This window comes from Stigmatopora nigra, chromosome 1 (assembly GCF_051989575.1).
Source record: "Stigmatopora nigra isolate UIUO_SnigA chromosome 1, RoL_Snig_1.1, whole genome shotgun sequence".
Classification (NCBI taxonomy): domain Eukaryota; kingdom Metazoa; phylum Chordata; class Actinopteri; order Syngnathiformes; family Syngnathidae; genus Stigmatopora; species Stigmatopora nigra.
The window spans coordinates 15,115,551-15,135,137 of NC_135508.1; the positions used below are offsets into that span (position 1 = coordinate 15,115,551).

The 19,587-nt window shown below is 39.6% G+C and overlaps 1 protein-coding gene across 2 annotated transcripts in view; it reads left to right on the plus strand.

Moving 5' to 3' along the window:
• Positions 1–2,068: 2,068 nt before the first annotated feature.
• plekhg5b (pleckstrin homology domain containing, family G (with RhoGef domain) member 5b) overlaps positions 2,069–19,587 on the plus strand; it is a 46,072-nt gene continuing 28,553 nt past the window's right edge. For both annotated transcript variants that reach the window (XM_077727897.1, XM_077727906.1), the window contains exons 1-2: positions 2,069–2,670; positions 13,677–13,753. In XM_077727897.1, coding sequence (XP_077584023.1) covers positions 2,589–2,670; positions 13,677–13,753 — 159 coding nt within the window. In that variant the 5' untranslated portion in view covers positions 2,069–2,588. The remainder of the gene's footprint in view (positions 2,671–13,676; positions 13,754–19,587) is intronic.

Consider the following 19,587-nt stretch of genomic DNA (forward strand, 5'->3'; position numbering starts at 1 on the left):
AGTTACTGCTGTGCATCTGTTTGGCTTGATATATTTAAAGCTCAAATCTAATGAAGGGTGTGCACTTAACAAACACTTTCCAAAAAATATACATGTTTGTGTGTGTCATAGTGTATTCCTAATATTCTATGCAAATAAATTTCTTAGAATCATGATAATGAGAAAATGACAGCTCATGCATTTTGGCACAATAGTAATGTCAGTCAAACCCACAATCCTGCCAGGACGTGTCAGAACATCAGAGAAGGCTGCAGGCTGATCAGTTTTGGGCTACGGGGAAAAATAAAATGCTGGATGACATTCCCAACTCGGTTTCAGCATCAAGCATTTCCCTCGATTGAAAAGTCTAGCTGTTTTTACTGAGGTATAGCCTACAACAGCATATAAACGCTGATAGACTCAACTACGGTTAGTAAGTCGTAAAAGTATGAGTATATACTCGTAAAAAAACTATTTTACCTAATCTGGTTAATGATGGGTGGTGACAAATTTTAAACTAAATTATACAATGAGATATTGGCTAATATAAATACCAAATTTATAAAACAAATGAAAACCTAGTAACATCATAGTCAAGGAAATGTTTGGGACAAATGTGCCTTGTCATTGCTGGAGGAAATGTATCAGCAGAGTTGACCTCATCCATTGTTGTGATGAGCAAGATTGTGTTACATGTTTCACTTAGTTTTTGGCAACTGTATAGACGCAAATAACTTGCAGCTTGTCCAATGAGTCACTAGGTGATGTATTGTATTTGTCTTGAATGATAATACCTCATGTTTAAGCAGTCAGGTTGATAGTGTACTTCATTGTTAAGGTCCTTTACATCTTCGGAAGAATCACAAAATGTTTCTTGGTTTGAAACAGTACAGGGATGAACTTTAAGCACTCATTACCTTCAATTTGACCCACTCAGTTTTATTGCCCATTGGCATTTTGTCAAAAGCCACACTAATCTTTAGTTGGAAGGGTTTAAATGCCAGGCAATGAATCCTCAGTTCTTTTGCAGAATCGTGCATGTCGCGCATTTGCGAGTCTGATAGACCAAGTTTCAATTCGTATGTTCATACCGTATCCTTCATTTTTTTTAAAGAATATTGAATTGAATTTAATGATTTTATTGTCATTATACAAGTATAATGAGATCTAGGGCTTCAATGTGAAGTGCACAAATAAATGATCAATAAATAATAATGATAAAGAAACATGTTCATCCCGGGCCTGCATGGGCTTTCTCCGGGTTCTCCGGTTTCCTCTCACATTCTAAAAACATATATGGTAGGCTGATTGGACACTCTAAATTGCCCCTTGGTATGAGTGTGTGCGTGTATCGTTTTCTGTCTCCTCGTGCCCTGCGATCGGCTGTCCACTGACTCAGGGTGTCCCCTGCACCTCGCCCGAAGTTAGCTGGGAAAGGATCCAGCACCCCTCGTGACCTTTGTGAGGATCAAGCGGTTCAGAAAATGAATGGATGAATGAGCAAATAAATAATCACTAAAAATAGTCTCATCCCATTTTCTGAATCACATTTTTCTCATCAGGGTCGCGGGGGGTACTGGAGCCTATCCCAGCTGACTCCTGGCCAGAGGCGGGCGACACTCTAAATTCAACAACCATGCACACTCACACCCATACCTAGAGGCAATTTAGCGTGTCCAATCAGCCTACATATCACTTTTTGTAATGTGGGAGGAAACCAGAGTATTTGGAGGAAACACACGCAAGCCCAGGGAGAACATGCAAACTCCACAAAGGTGGACCGACCTGGGTTTGAACCCAGGACCCCATAGCCGTGAGGCCCACACACTAACCACTCGCTTCACCGGGTCGCCCACTAAAAATGATGATAAATAAATAAATAATCGCAAAATAATAATTACAAATAAACAATCACTAAAGATAATTATAAATAGATAAATAATCAAGAAATAAGTAATAAATAAGTAGTCAACATAAGTAGTTTAATTTCATTAGTACTTGTAGTACTTGTGGATTTTAGCATATCGCCCCTAGCGGCATTTGCGTTCTACTACAGCGCAAAGAGATCGAATGGATGAATGGAAGGCAGTCGGCGTTTTTTTTTTGTAGAGGGGCAGACACAAAGCTAAAAAAGGAGCAGTACTTTGTTTAAAAGTTCACCGACTAATGACGCGTAATTTAAACCACCATAAATTCGATTTATCTTCTTGATCTTCACTCGGCGAGTGCATCAAAATTACACGCCGAAGCCAGGGAAATGCGTTTTCAACGAGGGACATTTAGGTTTTAAATGTAAAAAAAACAACAACAACACGGCAACAGGTTATGATGTGTTGCTGTAATTGGCCTGAAGACAAGAAAGGACAGCTGGTAAAAAGTCTTTAATCCATTTTTTTTTGCACGCGCTCGGAGTGATGTGGGGAGCTTCACCCGTGAAGTGCAGGACAATGTGGGAGCTTTTTCGAGCGGACTACTGACCTAACTTAGCAAATTAGCATCGGAGGTCGGAGCACACCGGCCGGCACGCGAACCTGCTCCAACCTGTGTTAGCTTCCCCCATTGCAGCACAGCATCAACACACTACCGAAAAAGAAGAACCACATGCCCCCATGGTTCCCAGCAAGTGGACCATGAATTCTGTTCTTCACAAATCCCCTCCTCGGAGCTGGCTTGGACTCAAATTGAGGCTCAGTAAGTGACTGTTTTTTTTGTTTGGAAATGTAGCCATTACATTATTCATGAAGAAAGGCTTAGAATGGTCTTTGTTGTTGTCTTACTGATGCAAAAAAGTCACATGATTTAATCATTTCAATTGGAGACTCTTTTATACCTTGTCTCGTTTGTGCGATACACGCATAATTCCTGAGCAAGTATGTTTATATGTTATGGACAATTATTAAATGAAGTTTTTTTTTAGATTTAAAACAATCAAATAAAAATTGCCACAAAACATGATATAGAAGATCATGTATTTTACATACTTTGTCAGCTATTACTTTAAAATGTTGATGTATTTATCCCAAATTGTGGGAACCTCTGTCTCACGATACAATTGGCAAAATAAGGATCATGAAAGTGATTATATCACAATATGATGATGAACATTATCGATACACTAGTCAGGAGATCAATCAATTGTATAATCCTTGATACAACTGTGAAAAAAACAGGCTATTTTAAAATAAAATAAAAATATACAGTTGTTTTTTCCCACTTTTGCTTTTCTCATTTACAGAAAATATTTCTGTAAATAAATACATCAACAGTATATCATTACAACATTCTCGTAGACAAAATTGGTGTCTTAACATGTTGCCTGTCATTAACATTGATAGATGTTCAATTACTATCGATTGGGGGGCCCCGTCAAAATGACTTGAATGTTTGGTGCTGTCAAAAGCAGGCAAACATAGACATTATATTTGAATATTGTCATCATGATGTGCACATGCGTAATTGTCCCTTTGCATGAAATGCTTTTTAAAAAATATATTTTTGAAACCGCAAATGTCTTTAATTTACAACAATCTTCATCATTCACAGATGAACACCCTTCACCTGGATTAAATAATCTAATATGAATACAATCATCGTGATTCAACCAAAATCTTACCAAACTGACCTATTCAATTCATCTAGGGAAACATCTTAACTTTGGAGATCGCAATATATAGCAAACTCCCAAAAAGTTGCTACACCTGCCATTCAGTGAAAGATCGAATCAGCCTTTTGAAACAATTATAGTACAGGTACGGGTTTGAAAGCACCTAATAAATGCAGTTGAGACATTATTATCCTACTGACTACCAGTAGCTCAAATTTGTCCTCTGTAGAGAAGATTTGCAAACCTAAATATCTCCTATCCAGTGCATCCAATCGCATTAACTCCTTTTGTGCTCAATAGAGGACATTCAGAGCTTTCCAATGATACCAAATTATTTTGCAGTATTCCAATTACTTCACATAGATTGGGAAATTATAAAATAAATATGAATGGACAACATATTGTTCCCCGTAGTCACGAGGATCTGATGAATTTTTCATATCAAGTCCACTTCTTGGCTGTTACCTATCAAATAGCATCTTATTATTAATCATATAAGATTCAACTGTCTGAGAAGTAGATGTTGGTCCAAGTTTCTAAAATAGGCGGGGTGCTTCTGTTTTTATTTTACCTTCAGCTTTAGAAAGTCATAAAAAATGCTTTTGAAATATTGTTTGATAAACTAATGTCTTCTTTTTCTTAATGAACGTGTCCTGTTTGGCTGCATATTTAAGCAGAAAGAGGATCCATATTTGTTTATGATGTCAGAACAATTTATTTGTTCAACAGGGGGACCCCCTTTGGCCAGATCGACTAAAATCATAATTGCCATTTGTATGGTTCAAACTTCTTACAAGCCCATCTTGACTACACGTGTTGTTGGTACTGCCTGAACACAATGGGTTCATAGCATCAGCACAATGTTTAGGTTCAGCAGCCTTAATAGTTTGAGTCTGGAACCCTTCACTGTTCCAGGCCACTGGAGTCTTAAATTGGTTTTTAAGTCACTGGTCTAATCTGGGACCAGATGTCTCATCTGTTCTCTGTCGAGTGACCATTAGACAAACGTGAGTCCCACGTTTACCTATGTTAGGGATGTTTGAGAGTCGTACCTAAGTATGCACTGTTACAGTATATTTCTTTCCCTTTCATCAAGAGAGTGACATTAATGTGGAACTCAACCCAGCCTTGAACACTGTCCTGCCTCATTCCAATGTGGAACACTTTGTAGTTGTATAGCGTTTTTTACAACTCAACTGTTTCAACTGTCATACAAATAGAAAAATAATTTTCCTGGTGTTGACATTAAAACTTAAAAAAAAAAATTAAACAGACAGATAAGACTGGGCATTATAATAGTTATAAACTAAGTACTACGGGAAGACTTTGGAAGATGTTTACAATACTGGCATATAGCTATATGCTATGACGCTGTTGACAATGCAGTATGTATGCCCTCTGTCACACATAGTGAGAAAGTGAAAGTACAGGTGGCTTTTGTCGGGGAAAAAAAGAATTCACAAATCATCATCACAGTCTGTGGTCTCCCTGAGCACTCCCAACACTGTCAGCTCTTAGTCCGGGGGCCAATGACGTTTCACAAGGAAAAGATATTCCATGTGTGGTCAAGTGTTTTGTTTTATGCAAGGCTTCTCCGTCAGCTTCTGTCTGTGGACAAGGACTCTAATAAACTAGAATCTGAAATGATATAATTTCCCTGATGTAGCTGGTTTGGACCACATTATTCTGAATGGACGTTAAAGCACATTAACAATAAGTTAAAAGTCAAGAGGTTCATGTTTTCAGTCAAGCAGAAGAAGTGTGTGTGCACCACTGCTCATACTGCCCGCTTCCTCTTCCTTTGTTTTGCTTTATACTTGACAGTAATTTCCTTTCTCTGTTGTCTACTTCATCCTGGTCATCCAGGTCACTCACACTTCTTTTTTCTTTGAAGAATAATGTCACGTACATGTTTGATGCTGCAGTTAGATTGTCGATATTTCTTTATACTGAAAACCTTATTAATGAATTTGAACCTTACTTTGTCAGTATTGTTTAATCAGGGAATACATTACTTGATTTTAGGAATTTGTAGTTTTTATAGTTTGTTGTGGTGTGCATAGAACATGTTCAGACTTGTCGAATAAAATCGGCGAGGCGTCTTTGCCTCCCTGTTTTAGTACAGAGCATAGTGTTAGTTGCCAATTGGTGGACAGAGAATGTTCACGTCTCGATTAGGAAGAATAGAACATCAAAAGATTTTTTTTTAATTTTTTTTATGGGAATAAAAAAAATGTTAATGCTGTACAAACTGTTGGATCATTTCTCATGGCAACACTCACCTGGCTCATAGTGATTACTAGTAACATGAAACAGCCATTAATCATTTGATCATTTTATTTTATTTTTTTATGGGCTTGATCGTGCGCTAATGTATAGATATCAGATTACAAGCAGCACAAGTGTTGTGTGAGGGCTGAGCCTTGTAAAATTGCCTTTGCTTTAACTCTTCATTCGTTGATGAAGTCACCGCCATAAACACGGTCACAGTTGGAGACGCCTCCCACCCCCTTCTCGTGTCTCTTTTCCCATTATTCTTTTCACTCTAACGTGGCTATTAGTGAATGCTGATCTAAACTCCTGGGCTCCTCTTACAAACCCCCACCCGTACCTCAAATGCTCTTTAAAAACACTGTTCTGCTTTTCATGCCACATTGATTCAATGCATCTTCTTTGTTGGCTTTCAATATCAGATCTGTTGTTTTTATTCCAAAAGGGTCCATATTTTCATTGAATCAGAGCTTCTTCACAGGCAAGAAAAAACATGTAAAACTGTCATGGTGTTGCCCTTTAACAGGAGACGTTGGAGGCAAATTAGATTAGACAACTTTATTCATCCCGTACCCGGGAAATACACTGTCGCAGTAGGAAGAGGGTGAGAACAGACACAGGAAAATACATTTTCAACATGAATAAATAGGTAATAAATAAGTAGATAATTAAGTGTATGTATATATATATATATATATATATATATATATATATATATATATATATATATATATATATATATATATATATATATATATATATATATATATATATATACACACAGATATATACACAGATATACACATATATACACATATATACACATATATACACATATATACACATATATACACATATATACACATATATACACATATATGCACATATATACACATATATGCACATATATACACATATACACCCATATACATATGGAGTCCGGCTTATGCTACGGGTGATGTTACGGGTTACGTGTTTGTCCAGTTCTTTTTTACATGATCATAGCTGGATGCTAATAGGTTATTGCCAGTGCTGTTGAAGGCTTGCTGGGCTAATTATAACCTACACGTGGGCATATGTCCTAGCCCCAGTCTACATCTGTTGTCCCGCTGTCATCAGACTGGATCATGCCCTTTTAAAGTTCTTAAAATCACCAGTGTTTCACCAATTCAATTTCAAGTTAGGTCTCCTTTAAAAGAGCTGGTAATTTTATTGCAGAATAGTATATGGTACGGATACTAGAGTCTCTAGTGAATCAACAAACATCTTAAGGGTGGTCTTTGTGTGATTTTCCACTTCTATTAATTATTTGATGGTGTACCTTTCAGAAAATGACTTTGTTGTATTAACGCACAGCTATCGTTGCTTTACATTTAGGGGTTATAGCTACAATTGTTGCTTTGGCCTAAACAAAGTTGGCAGATTTGGGTTGTTTGAGTATTCTTTACTTGTAGTACTGTACTTGGCTTTCTTTTTCCTAATGGACAGCTTGTGAGGGTGATTTCTGAGGTCATTGCAAGAGAACCCTGCAAATGTCTTATTTTTGCAAAATGCTATGCTAAAAGGGTTACCTATTTGTTAAAGCATGGCAATCTAATATCTCATCTGCATTACCCACAACAGCCCCCTCCCCATCCCCCTCCCCACACTCCTCTTTTGTTTCTGCAGGAGGTGGAAATTGGCCCTTGTGTTGGCAGCCCAGTTCTCATGCTGCACATCTGTTTGCTTCATTAAAAGGGAAGCTTCATGCCCAAAGCTGCTTTTGATTATTACCACATGTCTGCAAAGCCCAGAGCCGCACTGCAATCCGGGCTTCTATCCTACCCTCTAATTTCTTATCCCAAATTGGACATATTGGTCACTACATGTGACTTTGTCCCTCCCTTTCTGCGGCCCAGCTCGACTCTGTCTCACTATTCTTTCTCTTATTTTTAGATGTGCAACAGAACTGCCTTAAGGCTAGAAGAACGCTGGGAAAACTGTTACCATGGAAAACTTGATAACCCTACCATATGCATCCATCCATTTTCTGTGTCTATCCTAGTTGACTTAAGGTAAAAGGCAGACCAAACTTTTCTGGTGGCCAATAATAAACCGTACAAATAGCGTGCGGAGACAAGTAACTAGTTAATCTATTTCTGAATTAGGTAGTACAGTATTAAAATTACAATTATTTTAATGTTTTTCTTCTGTTATGTTTTACTTTATGAAAGCATATTCTAGCAAATAAATATAACCTATATTTGACCAACATAGTTCAATAATGTAGTGCTGATACTAGGGCTACAGTCATTCAGATTTCAATTCAGTTTTTTTCTCGTTAATTTCCAATTTGTGGGGCATTCCTGTTCACATCACATAAACAAAAGTTACTTGTAGGTGAATGGAATACGTCGGTGACGTGATATGCACGTGCAGTTAACACTATGTCCCAGTGTTTATGAAAAATATGGTCAATTCGCCAGGTCTTTGCTATGACGCTCTTGTGGCAATTTTGAGGATTTATGCTCGTGACTTGATAGGTTTACATGTGGCGTCAAGAAGGAATAGTTATTTGCGTCTTACGCTGCTCATTCCCCTCGGTTGTTTGTTTAGTCGAACAGTGGTGATGTTTTCACTTGTTGATGATGTCAAGGGGTCAGGTGTGTACCCATTGCGTTCATACTGCTGAGACATTAACCATTTTTTGTCCATATACGAATGAGCCCAGGCACAAAAATCGGATTTGACCTTCAATATAAATTTAGCCAGATGTATATGCCACTACCTGTTGCTTTAACCTATTTGCATTGGCATGTATGTGCCCCTTCATTATCATTATCATCTCTTGCCTTTCATCTGCAAAATGGGGATTTTCACCCCACCTAACATTCTCATTCCCAAAAATAATTGAATACATTAAAAGGGCACAGACAATTTAACGCAGATTATGTCAGTGCATTACAGTGAGTGAAAAATATAAAGAGAGTCCACTCTCTATGTAGGAGGGGTGTTTAAAAGAGATCTTTGTCCAGTTCGGTCCAAAGGCCAATGGCCCAGACTGCCCCAGCATGTTTCTCACCCCTTCATGAATACACTGCTTGTCTGATGGCGTGGGCCCTAAAAGCCCCCCTACGGCCCAGACATCCTACTCATGCAGCTCAGATCGCACAAGTGTTGTACAGTTGGGGAAACTTTGACACAGATGAGATTCAGTCCCAGTGAGCGCGGAACGAATCACTCTTGAATTACTTTGGGAAGTTTGTCAAGGTGGTGACTGCTGGTCTCAAACGGGGAGCATATGACAGTGACTTATCATTGCATTGTTTGATTCTGTTACTTCATCATTTGAGTCGAAGAGTTGATTTTAAACGAGGAACGTTTTCCAACTTCTGTCCTTGATGTGCAGAAAGAAGAATCTTGACAGCAAGTGTTGGCCGCTTTACTGCATGAGCTCATGGTACAGGTGGATATTTGGATTGGGTGTATTGGCAGGCATTTAAAGCTGTGTTTGAACTGGGAAGTTTATTATTTTGAAAGATGAGCTCATTCTTGGGAGTGCACAGGCTGGTCACCAGCTCCACACATGCTTCACAGCTGCGTCTATTACAATTTTTTTAGCAAAATTTGAAAGATATCTTTTGTCATTAATGACTATAGACTTAAATTGGTTTACGTCCGAAAATGTTCCTGTACTGGAAGAAACGCGGCACCTATGAACTAGAGACACCACCACCATCTTTTTCACAAAAGGGAATAGAGCGCTACTTCTGGTCGTCATCCCTGGATGCCATCCATGATCTGTGTGGTAAGAAAAAACCCTGATCCTTGTGCATGTACCTTTTACAAGTGAATGACAGTGAGTACTATAATGACAGAAGAAAAAAAGTAGTTATGACAGTAGATACTGTAACTTGTTATTCTAAATGAATGTTGTTATCAGTAACCGGCTGTATATGGCCCGCGGGCCGAGGTTGAAAAACATGTACGCACACACGACCGGGGGCGGGGCGAGCGCTTCGGCTAAATGTTCTTCGGCTAGCTAGTCGGTCGGCCAGATAGTCTTTTGGCTAATTCTACGTTCGGCCAAATGGTCTTTCGGCGAGTTGGCCGTCGGCCAGATGGTCTTTCGGCGAGTTGGCTGTCGGCCAGATGGTCTTTCGGCGAGTTGGCTGTCAGCCAGATGTCAGTCGGCTAAATTTCTTTCGGCAAGTAGACCGTGCGCCAGCTCTAGTAGTGCCCACATTCTAGACATTGGTAGTTTTGTGGTATACCTTCTTGTGTTTTGATGCAACAGTCACCAGTCACTGTCATCATTTCCTGGCCAATTGCCTAGCAACCAACCACTAGGAATCTTCAGTGCTGGTCCCAAGCCTGGATAAGTGGTAGACTTGCGTCAATTGGTGCATCTGGAATAAAAAATCGTGCGTCACCATTTCGTGTGGTCAGTGTTCCACAATGAGGTCAATGTTCCGAATCTTCAATGACTTTTCTTGTTTAAAAAATAAAATAGTTGAACGTTTGATTCACAGCTAAACTTTTTGTCTCCTGTTAAACCTTTATTGAAAATGTACCTCTATTGTGTGATTATTTTGTGTGGTATGATGCCACGCTTAGAAAATGATATGACGTGACTGTCAGGTTTCGTTTAAACATCAATGTTCTTTTGAAAAGCATTCCTCCTCTGTCATCGTATCACCTTCTCTCTCAACCATTTTTTGCATTTCTTCTGGAAGTTGCTCAGCCACCTGGCACGAAGACAACTGCACATTAACACAAAACAGAGGAAAATTGCGTATATGCTGCCCAAGAAAATGGGCGTCTGCTTTGAACCACTTCTATGTATCCTGTCTCTGCCTGTTTTTATGCATGATGTGGCACAGCTTACTTTCCCCTGCATTTCCTCATTCATGCCATTAGAGAGAAGGATGTGATATCACAGGTCTGTGAAGGAATGTTCCTCAACCTCCGTCCCAACCAACCTAAAAGTGATGGTACTTTCCGGGCTTCCTTAAGAATGAGGTTTACTGATCTGGACAATTTTTTTGTAGCATACTATCTGTCAATTAAATACTCACCCCATCGACCTCCCCCCTCCCTATTTCCCAACATTTATTATCTTCATGTAAAGCATTTTAATCTAATTTGTAGATTTTAAATTCCAAATCTATGTGGACACTCGGGTACATAGGGTATATAGGTAGTGCAATAATATCAAACCAGGTATGCCTTCACTCTTTTGGTTAACCAACATTTCCACTGTGCAAACCTTTGATTTCCTAGGTTGGCAGTTGACCTTGATATTGAACATTTAAGATACTCTGTGTTTCATAATAATCATTCCTCTTTCGTCCAATTACTGTACCTCGTGACACAAATACCCTCAGAGATTTGAGCTATGCACTAAGCTCCTCGGGATTACTCTTGAACGGGGTGACCAAACTGTTGTCCCAGCAGTCGGCGTCGCTGTCATCGAACTATTCTATAATGAGAAGGTCTCCTGAAAGAAACTTGATTTGCCAACATCCCTTAACTTAAAACCACACACCCAACTCCTGTTTTTGGAACAGCTTCTCTTATTGTTATGTGGCTTTGGAGTTCAATGTGGATGAGAGTATAGCGTTTGTCCTAGAAGTGGCAACTAAGTAAATTCAGGAACATGATAGATACATTCTACTATTCTGTACTATTCTAATACAAAGGGAAAGCAGGAAGTATCCCTCGCACTCGTTCACTAATTAAAATGGCTGTCTCTCATTATATTCAGAGATGGTTACTGTAGACTCCTTTGGTATAGTTCACAGGAGCGTGCACGCTCTCACGCACACACACACACACACACACACACACACACACACACACACACACACACACACACACACACACACATACATATACACACACTGCCCTCAATCCAATTGACACTAAATAATAATAATGCATAATTCAGTATTTGCTGAATAGCCAATCCACCTCTAATTGTGTGTCACATGCTCAATATGAAAATGCAAACGTATGCATGTGCAATTTGCAATCCAAATATGAATTTCAAGTGGGAATTTTATTTTCATGCATAAACAATGTTTGTTCTTGAATGTTGCACAGATCCAATGTATTACAATAATACATGTATTTTGCTCCCTCTTTGCAGCTACTAGCATAGATACAATTCTCCAGTGTCTCTTTTGTGTTTGTTCTTTGTGTATCGTCACGTGTCCATCGGTATAGCTTGTGTTCCCTTTTGGCTTTATCAGCACTGCTGAGTTGAGGGGTTCTGATTCATCATAGAGGAACAAAAATGTAGAGTAGGAAAGGAAATGTCAGCATGATTTGAAGGAAGTTGGGAAGATGGGGGCGCACTCTGAATACAGAAAAATACAAGACTTGTGATAAATCATACATTTCAAGAGGATAATAAGCTATCTTTCATTTTGCACTTCAGACACTTAGATATGTTATGGATTACAATAACCTGCAGTCAAAGGTATATTATATTAATATATCTTCTGAGCGTGTTATTTATAAGTAGACCTGATCTGATGCAAGTGTCTATTTTTATTGCCGTATTTCCGCACTGTATGGTGCAACTAAAAGACTTTAATTTTCTCAAAAGCTGGCAGTGCGTTTGTGTGTGGTAGCATCAAGAACCAAACAAAGCCTATGCGTTGATAGAATTAGTTTTTTAGAAAGAAAGGTTGCTAACGCCAACAAAGCTGTGGTTTGTTAGATACCAAGAGTCATGTCCTAGCCTCCTGACTCAAACTATTGAGACTGCCAATTGTTGCTCACCATTTATATTTTTTCATTATTTTTGGTGTTTCTTTTTTTGTCTATCGGTTTGTCCTATCTGAATTATACAGTGACAAGAAGCCATCATCCCAGCAAGTCTACATGTTTCAGTACCCCAAAAGTGGAACTGTGTGGTCATAGTCCTTGTCATTTTGCGGCCACAGCTGATTTGCTTTTTCCCCCCCAATTAGAGGAAAGTAGCTCAGTAAGAGACCTCCATATGCCTGAGGAAGTTCACAGAAGACAAATTGTGCCTTGTTCTCCCAGCAGGGAAATAGCTGACCATGAGGTTTTAGCAATTATGGTAGTGTTTAACTATCTCACTCACACAAGCACATTGACCCCTAAGTGTAATTGTGGGTTCGTGGGTGGATAAAAGAAACTTTTTCCCCGGCATTGCCTAAAATATCTTTGTTTCGGGAGTGACCTTTTTAAAGGGCCAGAGTTAAGACTTTGTAGTGAAATATATGCCGTACCTGGCTTCTTTTGAGAAGTAAAACAAGTGTCACTGACTGCGCTTTTCTGACCACTCCGTGTACAAAGTGGGCCTCATTAGACAGCCAGATAAATATAACCAAGCCTTATCATGTCTTTATCTCATGTATGTACCCGCACAAGATGTAAGCGTAAACAAAGCCTTTAATCTGTACTCAATACTGACTTGCGGTGTAGCTTTCAGAGGTTTATTTGACATCAGTGATTTGTTATCGTGGACCATCAAGTGAGTGCACTTTACTAAAGAAAGCGAGTTGGATCTGTCCCCTCCTTTGCTTGGTTTTTTTTTTCTGTCTCTCATTATTCAGGTCCGTCTGAGCTCCTATTAATGCATCTCGCCTGCCCCTCAAGCTTGTGTTTACTCTGTCTCCCTTTGCTCTCTCTGCCTTTGGGTCATTCTTGCCTCCCCCTATTGTTAATTTGAAACTAAGGTGATGAGTCTTTTAAGGAGTTTCACCAAGGAGTATTACTGAATTCATGTAATTATATCAAGATAAGAGTTTTTAGGGGTGAGGGGGTAGAAAGTTGATGAAATTTATTTGTTTTTCTTTTCTTTCAGATGACAAGCCTGTCCAGGAGGAGGACTGGGTGGTATGCCAACACCCTGAGTGCCCGGATCGCCGAAGGGCCTCAAAGGTAAAAAAAAAAAAAAAAAAACGAAACATCACAACCTTTTGTTGGATATCATACACAATGCACGCATAATAATCTATAGACACACATAAAAATCAAGTATACGGTGCTATGTTTTGAAAAGGTCTAGAATGAAAAGAGTGTGTAGTAAATGTTGACATTAGTGAGCACGTCACCACCACCGCAGCAAAGCTGGACCACCGTGCCTTTGTTTGTTCTGTGCAAAGTGCACATTTGTCACATCACTGCTAAATTAAAAATAGTATGTCATGTTAAAAAAACTATTAATGTTTCAAAAGTTGGTATTCAAAAGCACTTAAAGCTAAGAAAATGATGTACAAACCTTTATTTTGTGAGCCTGTTTTATAGCTATTGGTAAGGCATTGTGTTACAGTGCAGAAACAACCTTGATTTGTGAGGTCTTAAAAGTTTTGTACAAATTGTATTGTTTTTATTATTCCAAATTGTTACATTTATTAAGGATTAACAAAATCATGGAATGCACTTCAAAAACATTCATTATTTTGTTTTAGAGTAGTTTTGTGTGTGTACGTACGGGGTATTGGGTAATGATACATTAGCTTGACTTAAACAAGGTGGAGACAACGTGGGATTAGTTCCCACTTGATTATGGTGTGAGTGTGGAAAAAATGGAACGCGGTTTGTCCCGTATTATTATTATTATTGAAGTCGCAAAATAGTTGTCAAATTTGCATAAAGACTGAATTCTGGTTGGGTGCTTTTTAAGAATATGTGTGCAAAGATATTCTATTCCCTCTCCTGGTTTGTGACCAATTATTACCAAGATTATTTAGCGGGAGACAGTATAGCGCCACGGATGACCAAAAACTAATGAATATAAAGGAACATTATTTGACTATTTTTCAAAACAAGAAAATGATCTACAAAATATATAACTATACAGGTAGGTTTTTTTGTTTTTCACTAATTAGAAAATGAATTGACCGGATTTGAGGTGATATCACATTAAATTAAAAGAACCTAAGCCTTATAATTGCATTTTTTAAGTGGGACCTTTTGATTGGTACAATCCAGTTGAGGCTACCTGTCACCTTTTTCATGACATTTACAGACAAAGCTAGTGAACTGAGACTGAAACAGATAGCCTGCACGAGGACCCCCCTACCCCAGTTAATTTCCCCATCAAATTTAGCAACATTAAACTTATTCTATAAGGTCAGGCTGGGGTCTAAAGCACATGTACTTCTTTTGTTTAGTTGAAAAGGGGTGACGGGCCTCTTCTGTACTACCACTGGACCGTTTAATGAATTAGTGCTTTGAACCTGCCAGTTTTGACAATGGGAGTCTGGCCAGAAGACGAAGGGAGACGACACGAGTGCCTGCTTGCTTGTTTTGGTTGCTCTGCACCCTTCTACTAACTCTCCACCCTGGCATCATGTGGATTTTCCCCTTTCCACTTTTAAGTTTGAATAACCCACTCTCCGGGGCCAAAAGAAGAAAACAGATGGCGACTATAAGCAGTTGTATATAACGTTTTTCCTTAGCAACTGATGTGAGACAAAAACTTAAAACCTTCCTTCAAACAACATTGGCACATCCGTCCTGTTAAACATTTAACCAATTATTGAGTTGGCATAGGTTTCAAACGGTTGTACTGTCATCTCTCTTCTAACTTCAAAAAGTATGTGGCCTCACTCTATTGCAGTATTTTTTATGCAAAATCAAGAAATATTCATATAAATTCAGTGTAGCCTCCTTGAAGAGGGGCCAAAGACGGCCTACCACCCGCCAGAGAAGAAAAGTGGTTGGTGGCTGGAGAAGAAGAAACGGGTGGCCTATTTACTATAATTAGAAGAATGCCATTAACGATATGAAGGAAAAGACCATAATTTCAAGAAGGAAAAATTTGTAGCCAAAAAAATCATCCATGATTATTACGGATTTAATCCTCAGGAGGTTCATCACTCAGCCATAATTAAGGTCGTGAAGCTGGCTGGGTTAGGCTAGCTAGACTAGCTAGGCTTCTCAGGAATGACAGTGGAGTCATGCTCGCGGGCCACTCAACGCGCCCGAACTGATGAGAATCTCGTTGAAATGATAAAATCGTAGAGTGAGGAAGAAGAGTCAGGTGGCATGTCCTTGTACAAAACCATATTTGTACCCAAAAAAAGAAACAGCAGTCACAACTCCCCATTACTATGTTCCTTGTGCGGCGAGGTGCAGGATCCCATTCCAGCTAAACGAGCACTTCTGTTCACCAATCAGCATTCTTAAAAATCAGTTATTTGCAGTAAGATGGTGCTTGTTTCAACCAAAAACTATTTGGTGCTGGAACAGTTGGAAAAAAATAGCATGATATGATATTCCAAGATCAATAAAAAATATTTGTTTTGAAGGGCATATTTTATTTTGTGGTAGGCCCAGTGGTTCGAGTGGTGAGCCTCACAGGTCTGGGGTCCTGGGTTCAAATTCACATCAGGTCCATCTGTGTGGATTTTGCATGTTCTCGCCGGGCCTGGATGGGTTTTCTCCAGGAACTCCAATTTCTTCCCACATTCCACATGCATGGTAGGCTGATTGGACACTCTACATTGCCCCTAGGTATGAGTGTGAGTGTGCAGGGTTGTTCGCCTCCTTGTGCCCTGCGATCGGCTGGTCACTGATTCAGTGTGTCCCCCACCTCTGCCCGCAGTCAGCTGGGATGGGCTCAAGCACCCCCCGTGACCCTAACGAGGATAAAGTGGTACCCAATTCTGGGTATGGCTCTAAGAATATATATGTATAATTTTAGAATATAATTTTATGGCTCTAGGTCAAAAGGTTTCCCAACGCCTGAACTCTGTCATCACCATCATCGGATGGAAAAATACAAACTTGATGTGATTAATATGTAACTGTACAGCTGACAAATTGTGTCAAGTAGGACACCACTAGAAACCCTTTTAGTGCATGCTAATGTCCTGATTTAAAATTGTTTTTATTCATATCTATTTTCTTATTCATTGTGTTTCGCTTGTTTTGTTTGTTTCTTTATAAAAGAGCAGATTAAATGTTAAAATTCTGTTGAGGATTGGTGCAATTTGAGATTTTAAAAAACTAGCACCGCAATACACCTTGTGGGTTTTTTATCTCTTGGGTTTAAGGTAAACTACAGAGGAGTAATCCAGATAGAAAACAAAGAACAAACCGCGTAAAATTGGGTAAAATAGTGTGGTTGTCCAACTATGTACACAAGTTGAGGCCTAACAGTAAATCCAGTGGCATGACTATAGCTTAGTCACAGTAACATTGCCTCTTTGCTCTTGACAAACTCATATGATTAATTGATGAGAGTACATGATGTAATAATAATTCCTATTTTTAAATGAAAAATGCCAAAACAAACATACGGGTGAATTTCTGCCCTTACATCACACTCTCAAGTCATGAATTTGAGACAAACATAAAGAATTGTGACATTTAGGAAAATAACAACCTGTAAGTGCTTTGGAATTGTGAATCACGTCATAAAAAGTGTAAGAAAATGTTGTCGTAAGTGGACCGTTTTTTTTACCGAGGCTCATGCACTAGTGTGGACATAAACCGTCCTATTTTGATTATTCCTAACAAATTTCAAGCTGATCATTTAAAGTACATTTATCTTACCTTATTGCTAACCTCTAGTCTTTTTCACTCAAATTAATTATAAAGCATTGTTTAATGCTTTAATGTCAAAAACCTTTGCAACTATGGAAACCGAGTGGTCACAACATTGAAGACAAAATAAAATCTCATCTCATCTTCTGAACCGCTTTATCCTCATTAGGGTCGCAGGGGGTGCTGGAGCCAATCCCAGCTGTCTCCGGGCCAGAGGCAGGGGACACCCTGAATCGGTGGCTAGCTGAACGTAGGGCACAAGGAGACGGACAACCATGCACAACCATGGTCAATGTAGTGTCACCAGAGGCGCGGGGCTTTTATGGGTGCGTTCGGGGCTCTCACCAGCGGGTTCTACGTTTTATTTTACCTGTCAGCAGAGCCATTAAAAGAGACATGTTTGACTCGCGAGCAATAGGTTCCCAAACCCTGAGTTCGTGGTTTGAAACTTTTATTTATGTTTTTCCTCCACTATTTCACATCAGAAAAAAAGAATTGTTCTTTTTGTGTTAAACCAGATACGTTCTGCTGGAATAGATTTCATATGGTAGGTGTTGTCTTTCCCTTTAACACAACTGACACCACCTTCTCAAGAGCGTTTCAGTTAGGATTTGGGAGGCATTACAATAGATAGGGAAGAACAAGAAGAGGCCAACTGAGTGGTGCTCCAATTAAAACGTTCCTTGTATGGGCCTACTAGTTGGGGGTTCAGAGACTTAAGAGTAGGCCCCAAGCCAAAAGGGGTAAAGATAACAAACCTCCCCAAAACAAGCCTACAATCATGTTTTGCTCATGTAAACTGCAGCTTAATTAAATGGATAGTCTGCATGGCTTGCCTACATAACTCACAATGTATCATTACGGCTACCTGAGTCCAGCATGTTTTCTCTCTGAAATTGGAGCCAACCAAGCAACTAGTCAACTGGCCAAGAATATGTGGAAACTTCCAGCGGTATCTCCGGGGAAATATGTGCTTTTAATCCTCTCTGTTCGCCCATGCTTTGTCTCCCATGCCGACGTGCTCATCCTCGTTATCCTCACACTACTGCTTTCCTTTGTTTGCCCTCACATTGCACACTTCCCAGGAAGACATGGTGGAATTCAAAGCTCATGGTCGGTCAGGGGGTTAATGCCAAGGCCGTGTCACCAAGGCGAGACACCCCTCGGCCCCCCAGTATTCATTCCTCACCCAACAATGGTATTGCCAGTTTGGTCTAATCCAGGCATGTCCAAAGTCCGGCCCGCGGGCCAAATAAGGCCCGAGGACAAATTTTGACCGGCCCACGGCCTCTATCATGAAATCAATAATACATGGCCCGCCAGCACTGTTGACCACAGTATAAAATAAATGTGTACAAAAAGCTATTTTTCACTTCACCAGAAGATGGCAGTAGCCCTGTGGCCGCACTCTGGCCGCCGTGACCCTTGCGTCATTGTTTCAGCCCAGCCCATTTCTAACATGTAAACAAAAAAAGGAAAGTTGACCGGGAGGGCCGCCGCATCCAGGAGAAGTGGAAATTTGAGTATTTTTTCACTGAAATACGAAACAACTGTGTCTGCCTAATTTGCCAAGAGACTGTGGCTGTTTTCAAGGAATTCAACATTAAGAGGCACTACCAGACGAAACATGCTAGCTACGACAAGCTAACTGGGAACGAACGCGGTGAAAAAGTGAAGCAACTGGAAGCTGTTTTAACGGCACAGCAAAGCTTTTTCACAAGAGCCCGTGAGTCAAATGAAAATGCCACAAAGGCAAGCTACGAAGTGGCAACGCTAATTGCAAAGCACTGCAAACCTTTCAGTGACGGTGAATTTATTGAAGACTGTGTAATGAAAATGGTTGAGAAAATTTGTCCCGCGAAGAAGCAAGAGTTTGCCAATATTTGCCTGGCTCGTAATACTGTGGCACGGAGAATTGAAGACGTTTCATTAGATATTAAGAGACAGTTAGAGGCAAAAGGAACTGAGTTTGACTTTTTCTTGTTAGCGTGCGATGAAGACCTGGACTACATACTGCAGTCAAGATCCCAGTATCACCCTTCACATTAGTGCAGGCAAGATATTTGTTAAGTCCTCTGAGTTGAATAAATTCTTAAATCTCAGTTCATTATTTTTTTTGTGATGGTCAAAATCACAGTTTGAATATGCAGTGATCATTGTTTTGTTTTCAGCACTGTTCCTACAGTGAGCATATAATAGTGAATAATATGTGATGTTTC